The sequence below is a fragment of the Varroa destructor genome, unplaced genomic scaffold (genome assembly GCF_002443255.2).
Source record: "Varroa destructor unplaced genomic scaffold, Vdes_3.0 BEIS01000001.1, whole genome shotgun sequence".
Lineage (NCBI taxonomy): Eukaryota > Metazoa > Arthropoda > Arachnida > Mesostigmata > Varroidae > Varroa > Varroa destructor.
The window spans coordinates 17,360,253-17,379,866 of record NW_019211454.1 but is presented as its reverse complement, the minus strand read 5'-3'; the positions used below and the strand labels follow the sequence as shown (position 1 = coordinate 17,379,866).

The window sequence follows — 19,614 nt, the reverse complement described above, 5'->3', positions numbered from 1 at the left end:
TATATAATGGCAGAATGATATGAACTGATAAATAGGTTCTGTATAAATAGATTTTAGTTATTGCTATGGTTTTTTTCTGATTGGATCGGTTACAGTCGAAAAACGCAAAACATGATGAAGCGACTGATAGATACAGCAAGCGAAAGGACTTTCAGAACAGAGTGACTAATCTCCAGAACAAACCCGATACTGGATCATACGTATAGCGTGAGAGAGAGAAATATAAAACTACGAGCGATCGTGTGTACGCATTGATCAATCGCTATGAGAAACTTATGCCTGGCGACAAATAGAAAAGTAAAAAGGCAAATCGAGGAAAATGAAAATTATAAATTACGAGATATTACAATAGATTAAACGCATAACTGGCTAAACTGGACTTTAAGGCGACATGAAATCGAGTGGGTCCGATGTATGTGATGTACATAAATAAAATCGTATATAATAATATAATGATAATACTACAAAAGCGTATTTTCTGCAAAAAAAATACGGGAGAAAGTAGTAATTAGTACACTACTTAGGTATCATACCTTTTTCTTTTAGGTTTTAGGAGTTCTATTATCGCTCGTAGTAAGTTTGAATGTGAAAAACAAACCGGTAAATCGGTACTTAAATGTTTGATGTCTACCGATAAAAGGTCACAAAGATTTCTTTTAGCGATACTTTTAAGAATAATGATACAATAATGATGACGATAATGACAGGATCGAAAACGTCCGATATTCACTCTTTCTTTGTGTCTTTCATAAAGCTCTTTAGAGGAATATACTATATCGCAAGTTCTGTAAAATTTTCAGTATCTTGATGTTTGTCTACCATATTGTTTACAATACAAAATGAGAGTAGAGTACAATAACTTATGGTAGCTGGGTAATAACATGAAACATTTTGTGACAACGATGAAAATGCAGACGAATAGGTTCTAAGTACTCAAAACTAGAATATCTCACCATCTACACAACCGAAAAATCCTCCAAAAACTTATGAGCCGAACTTCAGTTAATCTATAAAAAGAGCTTCTGCATTGCATTCGTTACTATCTGATTAATGTAAACGTCGACGGCCTGAGCCTTGCATGCTGTTCAAGTGAGCGTACATATTGCCCACATTGCCTTCTAAACCTCATAATCACAATGCTGAATATGCTAAAATTATTTAATAATTAGTAATAGGCACCAATTGCGGATGACAGGATAGTAAACAAATGGGATATGATTTAGGTAGTTGTTTTAAGTACAAGATAGTCGAAATCGAAATGCCGTGCCCATATATTGAGGAGCCTGACGCGCCTCCTGGGCTCATTTTGACATCTATATTAAGCTAATAAAGTTGATGATATGCTTTGTCATTGAGTTTCTATTCTCTGGAGATGTTTGGTCTTCATATCCTCATCTTTCACTCTTCTTCATAGATAGATCAGAGTTCATTTTAAAAATAACTCGCGTTTGTAACCACCCATGGCCTTAGCGCAAAATGAACGCACAACCAAATAACAACTGGAGATTTATTCTCTCACTCCTATACGCTTTTTATTGTTATTAATACCCCTTCCCTTTACCTCTTACAGTCAGTTTACCACTCATACTTCATTGCACAGTTAAGTCACGTACGCGTGTCGTACGGCATCTCATCACCGTTCCACTGGACTTTTTATTTATATATATATTTATGTATATATATATATATATATATATATAAAGATAGATACAGTCAAAGCCAGCTCAGTTTTCCCTTCAAACTGTTCTTCATAGGGTCTTCGCTAGATTTCTCGATATATATATATATATATATAATATATCGAGTCTTGTTACATCCTTAGCGGTATAAAGCGACGAAATGTACAATGCATCATAAGTGTTTGGGTCTCTTTGTTATTATTTCTAAATAATTATAACTACGTATTCGCATTATCGGGGACGATAACATTTGCCGAATATTCTATTATATATAATTTTTGAATAGACAATTTTGTAAGAAAATGCATTAAGAAATGATGCCGAAGTATGGTACCATTGCAGATTGTTCTCTGAGCATACATCTCTCGTAGTCTTTCGCGACCGAGCGACTTCGGCTGGTTGCCCACCCGGCTAAATCAGAACAAAACCGGAACGCATTCCTTCACTATCAGCAAAACAACACAGCAACAACGATAAAAATATAAAACGTTCAATAGGTCTTTGTTTGATAAAAACTAAATCACACTCTAAAAGGCTTGTGATCTACATACGTAGACTTCAGGATGCAAATCAAGTATGCCTCATACACTTCAACGATAAGCCTTGCTATCTCGAGATCATTGAAGTGCATTTTGCAAACGACTTTTGCTACGTTCTACTGAAAACACATATCAGCCTCGTCCATACTCAGCCCATTGGGACTTGGAGTGCACAACTTTACACAGTTACAATGGCGTATAACATTTTGCTAAAAAAATTTACTTGCATGCATCATTAGTTATTCATTCTAAAAAACGAAAGTTTCTAAGTTTCACATCCGCGCGGTTCTAGTTTCATTCACTCGTTTTTCTCCTATCAAACAGCGACTAGGCGAAGCACCGGAATCAACAATAACAACGTATCGCTAGAATGCATATATATATATATATATGCGGTCGTCCTCGAAGTCCTTTAAAAGTTTTCATTGTCTGTTTACTCTTGCTTTTATGGCATCTTACTCACCTACTAACCAATCGATGTAAAATGAGTAATCTCAAACTAACAAATTTCTTGACTTCAAGTAATTTTCTCCCGACCCTGGATATGTAAATAGTCGTTTTTCCGTCATCGTTTCGCTCTCCATTGACTAAAATAATCACTGCAGCAACATCATTTCATTGCTTAACCTTATTGCTAATTCGGTAGTCTACACCTAATCAATACCTTAACGCGTTGCTTTTCATCACTATTTAACATAAGCTCAAGAGTTCACTAGCTGACCTTCAACCCTGCAGAACTTTGCAGGCCTGTACAATAGAAGATAGCGCGCTGACAAAAAGAAGTAACTAGAGAACTCCGCATATTTGCACCTATACGCGCGGTTCTTTTCCGTATTCATCTCGTTATCCAGTTGGTAACGCCATTGTGGCGTAGTGGCAGAGAATACAAGAATTGTCTAAACAATTGTTTATTATATATGTGGCTCTACTTTCAGAAACGGAAACTTAAGGATTCTGCAGAACAATTCTATATTTGGTGGAAACTATCCGTTCTTAATCTGCGAGATCCCAACGCTTCGGGATTTAGAATCGCGTTTCCACTGCACACCGGATTTAGTTGACCCGGTTTGAAAAATGATTAAGATTGATCCATCTCGGTAAAACCACATACTCAGCCTCCATCTGGTTTATCCCCTTCGCGGCAGCTCTTCCGATCCCAGCTGATCCAGGTATTAACAGTATATTTGACAAAATATTTAGTCTCCTCTATACTAGTACATGCATGTTTGGTATCGAGATTCAACAATATAGAACCAATTTAACTATGGTCCGAGAGATATTCATATTGGCGCCGTTGATCATACCACCCTATTACACGACCCGTCCAACATCCAGTGTTCCTACCGAATTCTTGGCGAACATTATAGTTGTTGATTAGACCGGGAGTGCTCTTGCTACAAAGCTGCTGCAGCAAAAGATGCCAGCTGAGTCTTTGCTTTGACTTCACTAAAAATCACCGAAGTCTACCGCGTCCACAAAATCCGTGGTTTTAAATGACGGAAACAGTCCTTTTTGCAACGTCCTTCGATTGACCCCGCGTGAGAATCCGTCCCAGTGGTTGCCGGCGATGCCTAGCAGGTCACCCTTCCTAAATACAATTTCACCTCTGCGGGCGTTTGCCTTCGAGTGGTCGAGCACGGCCACAACGTTGTGATCCTTTTGGCCACCATAATAGAAGATGTCATCCAGGCTGCGAAACCTACAGAATGGTCAGAAGAAAGAACTTGTCCAGTGCGTAAAGCTTGAAACAAATCTTTTAATGCGTGCTTTTCGAAAGAGATTTCGGTCACAACGTCAAAAGAAAGAGAACGCCAAGAATCTAGCTATTTTTGATTGGTCATCACAATATTCACTTCAGTTGAACGTCGCTCGCCGACGGGCGACTGCGTACTCAGCAAAAAAAAAAGTCACAAAATTGCATAGATGTGCATGACCTTAATAAGTTTAACCATCTGATTGTTGAAGGAAGCCGTCTGGTACTTGAAAGCCCCAACGAGTTTGGTCATCTAGCCGTTGCGGTAAAAAATAAAGCTAGTACTTCAAAGTCCCAACGAGTTTGACCATCATGCCGTTTTGCTAGGAATGAGAACCATCTGGAAAGCTCCAATAAATTTGGCCACCAGGCTTTTGTGGCTAAGAGGATAGTTATCTGGTACTTGAAAGCTCCAAGGGATTTGACAACCAACATTGAAACTCATTTGGTACTTGGAAGCCCCAACGGGTTTAGCCATTTGCCTATTGTAGTAAAAAAGGAAGCCATCTAGTACCTTAAGGCTCCAACGAGTTTGGCCATCAATATCGAGAACCATCTGATACTTGAAGGCTCCGATGAGTTTAGCGGTCTGGCCGTTGTAGTAACGAAAAAGCCATCTGGTACTCTAAGGCTCCAGCGAGTTTGGTCATCAAAATCGAGAATCACTTGATACTTGAAAGTTCCAACGAGTTTGGTCATCTAGCCGTTGCGGTAAAAAACAGAGCTATCTAGTACTTCAAAGTCCGGCATCCACTAATGGTAAATCGAGCCATCCGTTCTGCAGTAACGTTACCTGCTGGAACATCACGAGTTTCCTGGAGAAAGCTGGCAATGTTCCAGTAGGTAATGGGAAGAAGAAATGATAAGACGGTTACTATGTTAAGTGTCGTTCTGCGGTCAGTTCGTACCTGTGAGATGCATCCGGATATAAAAGTTGCATCATCTCGAAGGCGACTCGGCACACCTGTGATGAGAACGTGCATACAAGGTGATCTGACATGGACAGCATGTGCAGATCAGCTATAACTCCTCGAAGGGATTCAACAGTATACCTATAGAAGAAAAAATCACATTTAGCATCAAACCTCCGGGTACTCACTTTGTCGTGAAACAGAAGCTAATCGAATGTGTTCAAACATGTACATTTTTTAAGAAGCTCTGCCGTAGGGTTCGATAATATGCGCTTATAAGACATCTATGGCGAATTATCGAACATCGTTTAGTAGGCTTCAAATATCGGCTGTCCATTACAGTTATGCTTCCCTTCAGGCGTGTGTGAATTACGACACGTTTGATGATTTGTAAACGCTGCACAGTTTTCATTTGGGCTTCACTTACATATTTAGTTAGGGTTTTCTTTAATTTTAAGAAAACACGCCAAAATATTGTCATGTCAACTTAGTTTAGGTCCAATTTAGGCCCAAATAACGTAACTAATGTTATAACCAGTCCAATCTTGTAACAAACTCAACGTTTGTATGCGTTCATCACTAGATTAACTAGATAGAAGTGCTTGTACACGCGTAATGTTAAGACAAATGCGTAAGTCACCAAAAAATGAACTTGAAGCTGGCGCCTTGTATTTGTCCAGATGTGTTCGACTCGATGTTTTCGAGATGCCAAAAACAAAGCAAAAATAACACATTTTTTGATAAGAGAGTTGGGGAGTATTTAGCACAACGTAAAGCACTAAATGGGTTCCTGAATAACGAACCTGGTCCTACAGCTGCCTACTTTTAACAAGTTTAATGAGCCCACTTACTCTCATTGGCCCATTTTGAGATGAGCATACACGGTTACTTGTACGTAAATATTGCAGGTGTCGCCTAACCGTTATGTAGCATACGTTACCAGTCGCATCGGAAGTAATCAACTCTCAAAAATGTATTTTCGTCATAACTGCTAGATAAAGGGGATCTTAGTAGAACATTGCCTTAAGCCGTATAGTTACTAAAACATGCAGAACTGAAGCCCGTTGACTGCATTACACGTACCTATTTTTCAGCGACGCACTTGCGGCAATCTTCTGGTCTCCGAAAAATTCATAGTTGGGATACAAAGAACGGGCATCTTTCAGTACGGTATCATCGTCAGAGGCAATATAGACGCGCCGCTTGTCTAATCGGCCGTGTGCTAGCTCATACCTGTATATTAGCAAAGTAATTATTAACTTGGTTAATAATTACTTTATTTCTGCTTTGTTAATCAATTTACGGAACGGTTAGAATTTAACGACGGGTTAGTATTCGCTCGTAACAGTGTTAGAGTTCGGATGCGACAACGCCTTGTCAAACGCTACAGCTTATCAGCTAATCGAGAACCGTACGCCGATTTTCAAACTACTTCTATTTTGCATAGAATAGCATACTATCACTGCAACAATCATCTTGTTTCACGAAATGAGTTTTTGTACCAAACACTATTATAATCATACTGAATGTTTTATGAAGACAACCCAATCGAATTCGTTTACAGCTTCCTCCATACTCCGTACATCACGACTTGGTTACAACGTACTTGTCGAAGTATTCTATTGCCCAGCTCATATACTCTTCAATTCCATGGTACGATGCCTCCGTTCCTATTTTGTCTGTCCGTCGGACGTGAATACCAACATATGGCTTCTTGATAGCGCTGGCTTGTTCCACCTGCGGAAAACAACCTTATAATTTAGTATTTATCAGTTGAAACGTTTGTAACAGATCTAATAAACAAAAAAAGTCCAACTTGTGTCTGTTTACAACGCAGAAAGGGCGATCAAAATACTGATGGATAAAGGTACAATGCCGACTGAAAGGTACATCATAGATAAAACTGTCATTGTGTGGAGAAAAAAGTGGCGTTGGTGCAAGATTCGCCGGTGTTCTACTGCTTCAACCACGCTAAATACGATAGGAAGCGTGAATGCAAACATTTGACATTACCTTACACAGTACGCACGCATTATGGATCTCTCCAAAAATTGCACAATAATAGACGAATACTTATAAATGAGAGCAGAAGATAAGACTAAAATAGCGAAATGATAAAGAACAAAAGGTGTCTTTGGATATTATAGCAAAAAAGATAAGATAATTGGCAAAATTTGTATAAAAAGCAGTTCAAGATAAACGCCCACTTCTCAGATCGTACCTGCTTTAAGAAGGCCGCAGTTTCTTTTTGAGGCCTTTGTAAGAAACCGAGAAGTTGTGAGATCCACCACAAGGCAGGGTTTCCATGTAGCTGCTGAATTCGGGCAGCTAGAGCTTTAGGTACTGCCAATGGCAGTTGAGCAGGTCTGGGGTTGATTGAGTCAATGATCGGCAGTTCCACGTTGATAGTCTGTGAATAGAAATTAAATTTTAAAATCAATTTCCAAGACAACCACAAACAGACGGTTGCTCTAGCCACCTATGTAGTAAACAAGCTAAACACATTTGACCATTTGAACTGTTGATTCATTTTATTAACGGATAGCTTTTTTTCAAGAACGCAATTAGTGGCTCTGTTTAGACAAATATTCTACCAGATAAACAGACCTTTGCCCATTAAGTAGGTAGGAAATAAAGGCTTCAAAGAACAAACTATTATCTTCATATTAGAATGCACGACGAAGGTCAACTTAAAGCAAAACGAAAATTCAATTGGCGTGATTAGATAAGGGTCAAACTTGACCCTTACCCTGCCATATATTGCTTATCACGAGTACCAGTGCTGAGAGACTCAGCACTGGTACTCGTCACAGTCCCCACAATGAGACATCTACACTTCGTTCCAGAATTACACAACGTAATAATTCATCTTCCATAATATACCATTTCCAAACATGACTCAAGATCTTAAGTAAATGGAAAGGCTCGAGCTACGCGCTAAAATTATTCGTCTTGCATTGAACAGCCAATTTCAATCACCACTGTATAATATAGCGAATAATGCGTTAATCATCCCATCATTGCTTAAAACTAATCTTTCTAATCAGCGAATTATATAGTTGCATTTCTAACTGCCTGTCGTCTCTTTTTTATTTTGGGCTAAACGCGTTTTCGAGGTTCGAAGGACATTGACCTAGCGGTTGCCGTCAACATGGTTAAAAAAATGCATCCATGTATAAACGTCTTTACACTCTCGATTGAACTTGATAGCTAATTAGCTTAAAGCAACAAGACGATTGAAGCCCAACAAATAACTCTTGACAGAACCGACTCTGAGCATTAACAACTACTAAATTCTAAGTAGAGTTATTTCGTAGGACAGACCTTAGGGACCGGTCACTAAATGCATCCTTATTTAGATTTATTAGATTCATTTGGAATAAACCTATTCGATTTATCTATTCATGATATGAAGCGAACACATGGCTACCAATGTACTTATTTTAGGTATCTAAGTTTCATCAATGTACTCACATCTTCACTACCAGGGTATTTCTCTATGTTTCCTCCAGTTTCGACCAAACATGAGTTGGACAGTGGCTGAAAGACGTCCTCAAACCCACGTGGATTATAGCGCCAACCCTGCGGAGCGAAGGCCAGCATAATTAAACTGTGGTTTATAAAACAAGTGATTGTTAGTTCTTGACCTCCTGTCATAGTTTTCCACTTATTATATATACATTATAACTTCGTGTTTGTTCCGTAAAATAAAATCAGAGTATATACAGTATAGTGACTATTCAGGTAAACCGTATTTGGCCTGGTACTTTCCCTTATTGGGTAACGTAAGCAGTGTGCGTAGACGGCTGTTATGTTCTTATATTACGGTATTTGCGGTTATTGCAAGACACCGAAAGTATGTAAATAATTAAGGAAGGATTAAATAAATAAGGAAGCAATTGAAAATTATGAGGATTTCTCCTAAATTATCTTTCATTCTACACAGTTCATGTACTGGAACTGCAACTTCCAAGTGTTATGGCTGATCAAGGCAATGTTCGTATTCGTGATAGGGGATGACAAGGTTTGAATCGAATGACGATTATATCAAATCCGAAATCTATTCGTTGTCTCTTCACCTTGGATTTGAGGATAAGCGTTCGCTTCATCGATATGCTCATAACTAGGCAGTAGGTCGCGTGATGAAGTTGACAGCCATATCCGCAGCCTTTGTTTAGCGTGCATATAAGTTTCTTAGCTGAAAAGCAATCTGCAGGATTCTGTAGGGTTCGAATTCTGAAAAAGCATCAAATTAATAATGGCTGGTGAGATCCATGCTTTTTTTTTTTACATCTTTTAATATCATTACGCGACGCATTCTTCCTAGGGTAGATTTCGGGCAACTTCTACCAGAATCAGTTAAAATCACTGGGGACTTGAGACAAAACAGACAGTTCGTAAAAAGCTTTCCTTTGAAAAGTATTGAATAAGTTTATGTTAGTGAATAACGTTAGGAATTTACGTTTCTCTCCCTTACGGGCCGCTTAGATTCCGCAGAAGTCCTCCAGTGACAAGCTATGCACCACAATGAGTCTGTGCCTCTATTAGCATTCTAGAAACTCTATATCACACAGTACTACTAACACAGCTAGTGCTCTTTGATAAACGGGCATCTATGAATCCCGCAGCTTTAGGGGCCTCGCTTCGACCTGAACACTGACTCAAAACTCGAAATTGGCACTCAAAATCTCTCGAACCATCAACACTGTCGATAACACTGACATAAGGCCATGATCATTGTCATAGTCGTAGCAGAGATTACATATATATATACACATGCACACCATAGTAGAATCAGCCAAATTTCATGATCCACAGATGTTACCTGTCCATCACGGCTGTATGGAGCGCCTGTGCCTCGCCTCTCCGCCAGCGTTCATAGCCGTCACGTAATCTCATCGCGTCCATATCAATCAACGCTGCCATGTGCCTTTCATAGATCCCTTCGCGAAGGGCTTTTAAAGTGTCCTGAAAGAGAATTAGAAACAAGAATACTTAATTTCTTTTGGGTTGGTCTATTGGTTCCCGCTGCTCTAATTTGTCTCCATGATAACGTTTTCGTCCACTAAACTTAGGCTCTTGAAACCGAGCGTTGGCTCGTGGCCCATTTAGTTTTTAGTAGCTAGCCATCTTAAACAACGCTTAATCACAGTAAGAGATGTAAAATCCAAGACATTTTGAGTTTCTGCAAGCCAAATCCTAGCCTACTGAACTCTATCCTACTAACTACTCTATCCTAGAGTGATATTGTGTAAGCCGAAATCAGGCATTCGTTTCGTGCTAGAAAGGGTCGTCCAACGACGTCACTGGACATAAAAAAAATTCGAAACGGTCAGTTTCCACACAAAAGGACACTAATGCCAAAATTGCTGTACATTGTAGTATCATGCAATCAGTCAATTGTATTAGACGGAAAAACGGTCGATTGAAAAACCTGCATACTAAAAATCGTGCTTATGAGCCTTTCCAAACTGAAACACTTTCATTTTTCTGCAACAGGTAAAGTACACATTACACATTGACTATAATCCGCAGTCATGTGCACGTAATGTGGCTTCCATTACGTATTATGCAGTCATTGAGTGTGCTGTGGCTTACACTACATATCGACTACTTTGTTTTGTAGGCGTTTCGTCTATGTTTCTATCAGTTACACGATCTTATTCAACACACGATTACCACATGGTAAAAATGTGTCAAATCCGTACCAAATTAAAATTCTGATGTTTGGTTCCTATTAGTTCCGCGTTAAATTACTAACCGCAGAAGTTTCGCAGAAAGCATTTACCCCATTCAATGCCGTTATTCTCTAGATTATCTTGGCACGTTAAAAAATTAGTCCGGCTAGACTTTGTATCATCTTAAAGCACACTGGTCCAACAGGCTTTTATTTACATTTAAAATATCTTTACATGCGTGTTTTCTACTGTAGCTAGCCACGGTAGACAGCGTAGACGACACGGAGACTAAATTATAATTAAGAATGTTGTTTTTGTTTTGGTATATTCGAATTTCATATATTATAGTATGGCACTAAAAGTTTATCAGAGTCTGTGACCGGGCGTAAAATCCGAAACATTTCCAATTAGCAACCAAATTAAATGGGAAAAGACAGATATGAACCAAGTTATACTCTACTACCAAGTATTTGCAAATATGAAATCTTTTTTCCAAACAAGCATGTGCCTAGTCAAATACCAGAATCTGTACATCCAGCTTGCAAAAGCAGAAAGATGAACGGGCTGCAAATAATTTAAGCGACCTATTGAGACATTGATGGAAGTTGATATATACCGCTAAAATTTTTGTCTGCTCAACTAGAGGGCTTTGTTTCAAGTAAGCCCATGAGCATCAACTAAGCCTTCTCAAGCAGAACGGAACGGTAGCGTGAACTTATTCGGGGCACAAATAATGCCTCGAAGTGGAAGCGTCCCAACCATGATAGGTTGATAATGTTCCAGGAAATAAGTTGTTCATCTTGATTTATTTGAATGGATAATTTAATCTTTCTGAGTCGTACATCAATGATCAGTAAACAAACAGTAAAATAAGCGTATGTACATCTAACGATTTAGCAGACCAAATCATTGTCGGTGGGAATTTTATAAAGTCTGGTATCCGCGCCAGAACTCCGTGCCAGATATTCAAATCTTGGCGCTCTAACTTTCGATATTAATATTGTACAAAAGCTAAACTCGATTAGACCTATGATCAGTACGCGATTCAGTGTATTGACTGATAATAACATGTGTTGGTTTTTTTGTATTTTTATAGCACACACGGTTAATTATGGTTAACCATATAAAGACGAAAGGTATAGCTTAAAATAATAGCTTACGGTAGCTATCACTTTGAAAAGCCAATTAACCAAAGGATTAGATTATGCTAGCCGCTACTAACAGGTCACTTCTCAAGAACTGTAGTAGTCATACTTAAATTTCATTAATGTCCCGCGAAGCCTTTTCAGGCTGTCTATCTGTGTTAGGTATCGTCTCTGCGAGAAATCAGAATCGACGCGACTCGATCGCAACAGAGAGGCTCAGTTGGTCGCTAGCAGGTTCCCGATCAATGACGCTTAATATTTTTCAGTCCGAAGAAACTATATACTGGGCAGTGCCAATTTCGCTTTCGCAAAGTGCACGCGACATACAAGGTGTTATCATACCGACAAGAGCAGCGCTAATGATGATGATGATCATAATGAAATCAGGTGTGGTTTTCGCGAAATTAATGTGCTTAGTATTACCCACCAATAACCTTACAGGTATCTAACGACGTAAATTTCTGCCTTTAATAACGTAAGAATTTTATTTTACTAGAATCTCGTGTATGTACATGTATATATATATATATATATATATATATATATATATAGGAAAAAGCAATTTACGTCTTTGGAGTTCATGATATATATATATATATATATGCCCTCTAACGTATATCAAAGTGCACCTGTTTTCATTGTCCAATTTTACATAACCGAATAGGACTCTGTATGTATGCAACAGGCAAACTTAAGTAAAGATGCTTTGAGAAATCTACCTTTGAGATTTCTTTGGCATGTCTGATGAGTTTGTCCAGCTGAGAACGAGCGAAAAACCAAAGTTCCCGTATATCGTTCTCTGCTCTCCGCCGGTAAACCTCATAGTCTTTGGGGGGCGCCGTCGAAAAGACGTTGCTGGGATCGATCGGGTTGCCGTTCGTGAATGCTTGGACGACGAGTCGCAATTGGGCGTTGCTGTGTTTCAACTCCTCGAGCTCATCAATAGCTCGATTTAATCGAGCGACCACCTAATAAACAACGAATTGTGTTAAAAACACAATGATTAGAGAAAAATAGTGATGATGAAAAAAATAGTGAAAATAGTGAAGAATGATGACACGTTCAAATTCAAATCTTAAAGCATTTTTTTTGTTACGATTAGAACGTTAGCAGGATCTCATCAGAAATTGTCTGTCTCAGACGATTGTTCAAAGTTTTAGCTGCGATTGTATGTGTTTCAATTTTATTCAGATAGTAAACATATTCAGACTTAATAGTTGTCAGTTATTGTACAGTAATTATGTATAACAGGAATAGCACTAGTTTAAATTAAAATAATCTTTTTTTTTTTTTTTATTAAAGAATTTAAGAAAAATGAAAATAATTAGTTACTTAGTTGGTTATTTTAGTTACTTACAGCAACGGAACGTGCTGTTGTTAACGTAACATTGCCAGGAAGAAAAAACAAAATTGTTCAGACTTGTAACAGTTTTGCTTTTCCTTCCTGCTGTTAGCTAATAACTAGATAATTTCCTTTAATGTTCTGTTTTATGCCGGAGCTAGCTGTGTTAAATAATGATCTGTAAACAAAAACAATAAAATCATAACGTCAGAAAACTATTTTTTGAGCGCTGATCATTCGGGCGTCCGTGTTACGCCATGATGCGATTATGCGCAATATTCGTAATGCCGTCGATTTTGGTCACAATAATTGGAAATATAACGGCCCTTGATCGTTTGATAGACATATACCGGTGCGAAGTGGAAAACGCAGAAAACAATTAGAGTTGACCCTTCCTTTTACTACTACTAACGTATAATTGTTTCGTTAATCAATTAATTAAGTTTATTTAGATCACATGTAGGCGTTCGGCAGTTCTCCGCTGCCGCAGACAGTTTTGGGACAGGTAAACGAAATTTTGCTGTCCAATTGCAATAGTTAATACTGATGGTGATTCGTGATGGCTGTAATATGCGTTTACGATCTTTCGTTGTTCTCGGTTTGTGTCACACAGATTTCGTTCCCCTTAGCGATCGAACTTGACAATCAATCATCATAACTGTATGTTGCATCATTTCCAAATACACTCAGCCGGATCGCGTCGGTCGAACGTGAAATTTACTTACTGTGATAACACATTTCTGCAACACAGATCTACAGTATACACTTAATTACCTCATAGGTAGAAAACGAACGCTCTTTTTGAATGATTCCCTTTTTTTTACCTGGTAGACTGATTGGTGACGAGGCGGTATAAAAACAATCATTAGAAGACTTCGGAAATCCACGTGATTTATTTATACAATCCCATTCCTGGGAGCTCTGTGCGGACGGAGAATATCTGTACAAGATTGCACATCACTCAACAGTAACTAGTAGGAACCTAATGCTAGCACTTAAGATTTATACTATTGTGAAAAAAAAGACTATCGTTGTTCTTTGAAAAAATAGGGGTTCTCTTGCAACAGTTACTTGAAAATTTTGGAACCTTCAACAATTTTTCTCACGTGCCCCATTCGCGGACCATGTCCCTGCATGGAAGCGATTGAAATAGAATACAAATAACGCTTATGGTAATATTTCTCATATTTCCTTTACCAGTAGCTAAATTTGTAGATATTAGACGGACGGCAGGACCTGCGTTGCAATTTCCCTTACGTACTGTCATATCGGAGCTTACTTGTTCTCGGCATTCTAAGTGGTGCAACAAAGTCAATGGGGCAATTATCTAGCCATTATATTATTTTTATTTATCTACTAAAACAATCAAATTAAAAATAAAGCAGATGTCGTTGTTATTACTGTCCCTTACATTAAGTAACCTTACTTGATCTTCGGGTAGTCCCCCAGGACGAAGAAACGGCCCGCTCATCACAATGATAATCACGAGCCATACGATCACGGCCACGATCACCAATCGCGTCACCATTGAAGACATTTTGGTGACCCTTTCCCTTTTGGCCTGAGGCTAGAAAAATGTTCCAACAAAATAAACAAGCCAATTGGATTAGTCAGCCTGTTAGAATCTCACAGGTGGTGTTCTTGAAACAAACTAAGGCATAACCTACCCTTTAAGGAAAAAGGATTTGCAAGTACCCGTCGCATAGCTCAGCGTTACAGACGACGACCATCAGGAGTTTGTGAGTGTCACGTAACGAAAGCAAGGGACACTCAGTGCTCTGCCGACAGGGCAGTTACAGGATCGAATCTTTCAAACCGCCGCAAAGAAATACGTAAAGCTAAGCTTACTCGTGCACAGCTACGTCAGCGTTTACATTTATGCACGATTAACGCGTCTTTTTCTTAATAGAAAGGGCCACAGCAAATGTTATATAGCGGAGCATAGTTCTATTTACGTATACGCCTGTTGCAATAAATAAACGCTTATTTAAACAGCCTTGTTTGAGACAACTGGAACTAGCGTAGAGCATCAACTTTATCCTTGAACATGAAACAAAGATGTACTACTTAGACAAAATTATATAGACGGTGGTTAAAAAATATAAATCTAATGACTTTCTCTATATTACACAGAATATAACCGTTCAAGCTAACGGCCGAATGTCGTAGAACAGTTCACTTGTAACTGGTAACCTTTTAACTAACCCTTTGGTATTGTTTTTAGGGTCTACGCTTTCAGGAATAAAAGGATTAATACGCGCAATCAGGGCCATCTAAGTGCATCAATTGTTCTAGAGTGCAACATTTTATATATAGTATGCACGAAAGCTAAAACTAGTTAGAATTATTTGTATCTAGTCCGAATATTATCAGTTACGATATTATAAACACGTGCGAGCTGTTTGATGAGCAGTAGGTCGGTAATGCCCGATATATTCGAAATAACTCTATATAATAACTTCATATTTCATATCTAAAAGACTGTAAAAAATTGGATATTTTTTGTTCTCAACAGAAAATTACCCACCCTTAATGGTCTAGCGCCGTACCCTAGACTTGGCACCCATTTCTGCACGACGTATCATCGTTCAAGCACTTCGATAGCACAACCCTGACAAATATAATTATCATTTCGAGCAAAGAAACGGTGTCAACTCTACACGTCGATATGCAAGACGGCAACGTGTGCTACGTCTTAAGTACTCGAAGTTTATAAACTTCGAGTACTTACGTAGTTTACTGCTGTCGAGAGATATCTTCGTCTATTTGAGTACGACACGAGCGGATTATCCATCGGTAAAGTCATAAACGTCCTACACTCCGACGATCGCCGAACCTGTACCATCGCAAAGCGCTTCCCGTTCCAATTAAATCCAGCTACTCCCTGCAATTATTAAGGCGAGTTTTGGCTTGCCAGGTTGATGCTACGGAAACTACATACAGGTAAGTATTACTTTTAACAGAAAAATCTACAGTGCGTAGACGAACCTGTCGCCAGCGTCACGCGCAGGGAATGCGTTAAAAGGTCGTCTATGACGAACAAAATCGACACCACAACGACGGCAATGTTGACAATTTTCACCTCTGTTTAAGCGAAGTCTGATTCCGCGGCGAATACAGCCGCCAGTTCGCTAATAATGGCCACATGTGCACTGGTCCCAGGTTTTAGTCGTAGACATTCGACAAACAGGCAATCATCTGAAATGTAACGATCTTTGCGTTAAAAATGGGCTCATATAAGAACAACAACTGAATAATAGAAATAGTTATTATTCTATAAATATTAGAATTTAATTGCAATGATGCATGATAATCAAAATGTCTACTTACACGCGCGAGAACGCTCATAAATTTTACAGTTAGTACTCTTAAGTACTGGAGATGAATATTGGTTGGAATTAACGCATATAAGTCCCTACCCCCTTTAACATAATGTGCGTTTCAATGGTGAATCTTAATAGACAGCTAATATGTAATTCGCAGGCATGGGGACCTTTAATCCGAAAGAGAAAGAACGACGTCAAGGATTGGCTTTTATAGCTTGCTAAGAGCAAAGTAGGTTTTTTAAAGCACTCTATGCCGTTATCCCTCACGGTATGAGGTTCTCCGACCATAGAGGAGCAAACATTTTTTAAACACACAAATGATTATATATATATATATATATATATATATATATATATATATATATATATACCTTAAACTGTCTTATTTTCTCATCAGTTTAACAAATTATTGAATAAATTTAGGTGACAGACTTTTCGAAGAATTCCCAAACATTGATGAATTATTGTATCGAAAATTACAACATCATTTTTCACATTGTTGATAGTGATCATATACAAGTACAACACCGCCATGATTCACACGTGCCTTGCAGGACTGGAATAAGAAATTTCGTGGTTCTAAGATCTTCTCACAGGCTTTATATTACGGTCATAGAAAACTGTCATGTTTGAACTGTTTGAATTGTGCCCATAATTGCATCACTGATTCTAACGGCGTTCAAAAATCAGCTTCATCTCGCATCGCTCGTAAATTTAATCCGCTCACTTTTTGAGGCCAAGCGTGCAATTCCCAACGTTAGTGCGGCAAGCTGCTTGTTCACTAAAACTTCTTTGACCGTATAATCATGCTTAAATACACACAGTACCATCTTAGTGGGGTGCATTTCCAGGTGACGCTTAAATTAATACAGGGCCTATTTAGTCAATTAGCTAGCTCAAAACATGTTCATTCTATATATCTGTCTACTTTCAACTAGATAAAGCACGCGAAAGAGATCAACCTTGGAAAAAGCCGCCCGCATAAGACAAGACATCGGCTAGCTGTCCTAGCTATATCTGCTTGTGAAACCCATTAAAAAATTGAACGAACAAGGTAAAACCTGACAATTGAAGGGCACCCTTTCTGCGTTCCAAGAGCATAGGGCACATCCGATCGACGTAAAGTAATCGTTCTATATGAAATGCGCCTAAGGCTGGAATATAATAACAGAGTAAAACTAACTAACACATGACGTAGTCGTGTTCTGCGTTCCGATAATCTCACGAAGAGGAACAATAAGTAAGCTAAGTTTACTAGTTCAATTGCATATATAAATAGCGCCATATGCTCCTCTTTTTTTGTATGACATGTAGTTAGCCTCTGACTTCGAAAGTCGTATTATTTGGCAGATGCAAAAAAATCGCATGTAGTCTGAAATCCTAGAAAGCAAGAATACGTTCTCAGCCAACTTTTGATCATTTCGGAGCATACTCATTAAGAAAATTCAGAAAATATATATTTAAGGAAGTCAAGAAAAAAGGTCGACGGCGCCCCACAAAAGCCCTTCATATAAATATTCGGTTGCCCAGATATTATATATTTAGCCTATGTAATTCTTTATGATTAATACGCTAAAAAAACAACTTTGCATTATGCTCTCTGGACGAGGGAATATTTTCTCGTCGAGAAAATTTAGCCATGATGTAATGTGGCTCTGAATATTTAGTTAAGCTAAGACAGCTAGCTTTTCGTTATAACAAGCCAGCGTACTTATTGCAGAATATGCACAACCCGAATAGGTAAGTTTTGACTTAGTTTCACATTGAGAATACTTGCTTTGTAGTTTTCAGGTGCGTCATTACAATAGAACTGAATAGAAGCCTACTGGACAGAACTACAATGATAGGGAACGATTAGTTTATAATATTGTACTGAAACAATCTAAAAATAGGAAATTGATGTTCTGTAAATTGTGTCCTAGCAGAGCAGGGTGACATTTTAGATGAAAGTACAGAGGAAACAATTGTATTAAAAGAAAGACAAGATTTATTATTTTCTCACAAGTTAAGAAAAATATGGGGATTCCACTCTCGAGATAACGCTATCGTTATCTGTTTGGTTGTCCGCTATGACTATCTGTTTATACGATAAGCACACAATAATGTGAGTATTAATTCAAGTCTACCTAGAAACCTTAAAAATTATATTCCTTCTGTTTAAACAGTCCCCGTCGTAGTGTAGTAATCATGTACTTTCGTATTAAATGAAGGTATACGTAAGGCAAGATAGGCTCAAAGCTTAAAGTTCATGTAGACCCACGGCGGCCAATCACCTAACTCTGTATTTTCTAGCAATAACACTGGATGAGTTCGAAAAAACTATTAACTAAATACTTAAGCATTAAGGTGGGAATGACGATTTTCCTTTAGTTTACACTCTTGCTGTCAGTACAATATTTCTCGTTAATCCTGTTGCTATACAGTTATCCGTCAATACCTGGCAGTTTCGCTTGCACTCCACTTGACCGCGATTTGCTATTGTACAGATAAAGACAATGCTAAAATATTTTCTTTTGTTGTCACGTTGTTAAGTCACATTGTTTCATTAAATATCTACCACAATAATAACCAACAATGTACGATACGAAACATACTTTGTGTCCTTCCGGAGCATCCGTCCAGATCCACCTCAGGAGTAGTCGCGATAATGCCCCAACAATCCTAATTCACGTGCTTCATTCCCTCAAGAGCGACAAGCTTCTTCTTTATGTTTCGTAGAAGTACTCGTCGAGTTACACGAATAAAAATGGATAAAGAGAATTTGATATGCTGTTGTGTCTATATATCGGGACTTTGCGTCGCTTTGATATTGCCTTAGCTATTTCTAGTATGCGATATTTCTAATAATCGACCTTGAAGGTGGTGATCATAGCATCGCAGGTGAAGATTCGCTGCAATAGATTTTCTTTCTATATCAAATGCCTGTTTTGTTGCACTTCTGTTTTAACTAATGGCTTTCAGCACTCGCCTATATGTCCACTATCCGCAGTCGTACGGTCTGTATGTGTCAGTGATTGCTCACTGGTTGCGCCCTCACCTGACCCCAGCGTTAAGAGCCTAGGGTCATCTCACCATGTTTTTATGAAGGCTTCTCAATTCCGTGGAATGCTTTCGTTGTGAAAAAATTATTTGCAGCTCACGGCTGGAGGGGAAGTAACTCACATTATTACTGTTATTGTCGTCATCGCCTGTCCATGTGAAATCCTTAATTTTTACATTTTCCTGGAAACTTCAGGAGGTG

At 38.5% G+C, this 19,614-nt stretch overlaps 1 protein-coding gene across 4 annotated transcripts; it reads right to left on the bottom strand.

The window, feature by feature from the left end:
- Positions 1-1,493: 1,493 nt before the first annotated feature.
- Positions 1,494-19,108, bottom strand: LOC111243160 (alpha-(1,6)-fucosyltransferase-like). 4 transcript variants are annotated; one of them, XM_086981956.1, is made up of 13 exons: positions 18,968-19,108; positions 16,036-16,245; positions 15,575-15,931; positions 14,474-14,614; positions 12,425-12,673; positions 9,708-9,850; positions 8,962-9,118; positions 8,357-8,464; positions 7,104-7,292; positions 6,489-6,619; positions 5,966-6,115; positions 4,880-5,023; positions 1,494-3,917 (listed from the first exon to the last, which is right to left on the bottom strand). In XM_086981956.1, the coding sequence occupies exons 4-13, from the start codon at positions 14,582-14,584 to the stop codon at positions 3,665-3,667; spliced, it is 1,635 nt and encodes a 544-aa protein (XP_086838082.1). In that variant the 5' UTR covers positions 14,585-14,614; positions 15,575-15,931; positions 16,036-16,245; positions 18,968-19,108; the 3' UTR covers positions 1,494-3,664. The 4 variants fall into 4 exon arrangements, with proteins under 4 accessions (XP_086838082.1, XP_022644027.1, XP_086838091.1 ...); XM_022788292.2 differs by lacking the exon at positions 15,575-15,931; XM_086981965.1 differs by lacking the exon at positions 15,575-15,931 and having other exon boundaries at positions 1,494-2,124.
- Between the last annotated feature and the right edge of the window lie 506 nt (positions 19,109-19,614).

Coding starts and splice junctions, on each gene's coding strand:
- LOC111243160 (XM_086981956.1), bottom strand. CDS start 14,584: ATGTCTTCAATGGTGACGCGATTGGTGATCGTGGCCGTGATCGTATGG. Junction 12,674..14,473: donor GGGGACTACCCGAAGATCAA/GTAAGGTTACTT, acceptor GTTGTTTATTAG/GTGGTCGCTCGATTAAATCG. Junction 5,024..5,965: donor AGTGCGTCGCTGAAAAATAG/GTACGTGTAATG, acceptor TTTCTTCTATAG/GTATACTGTTGAATCCCTTC.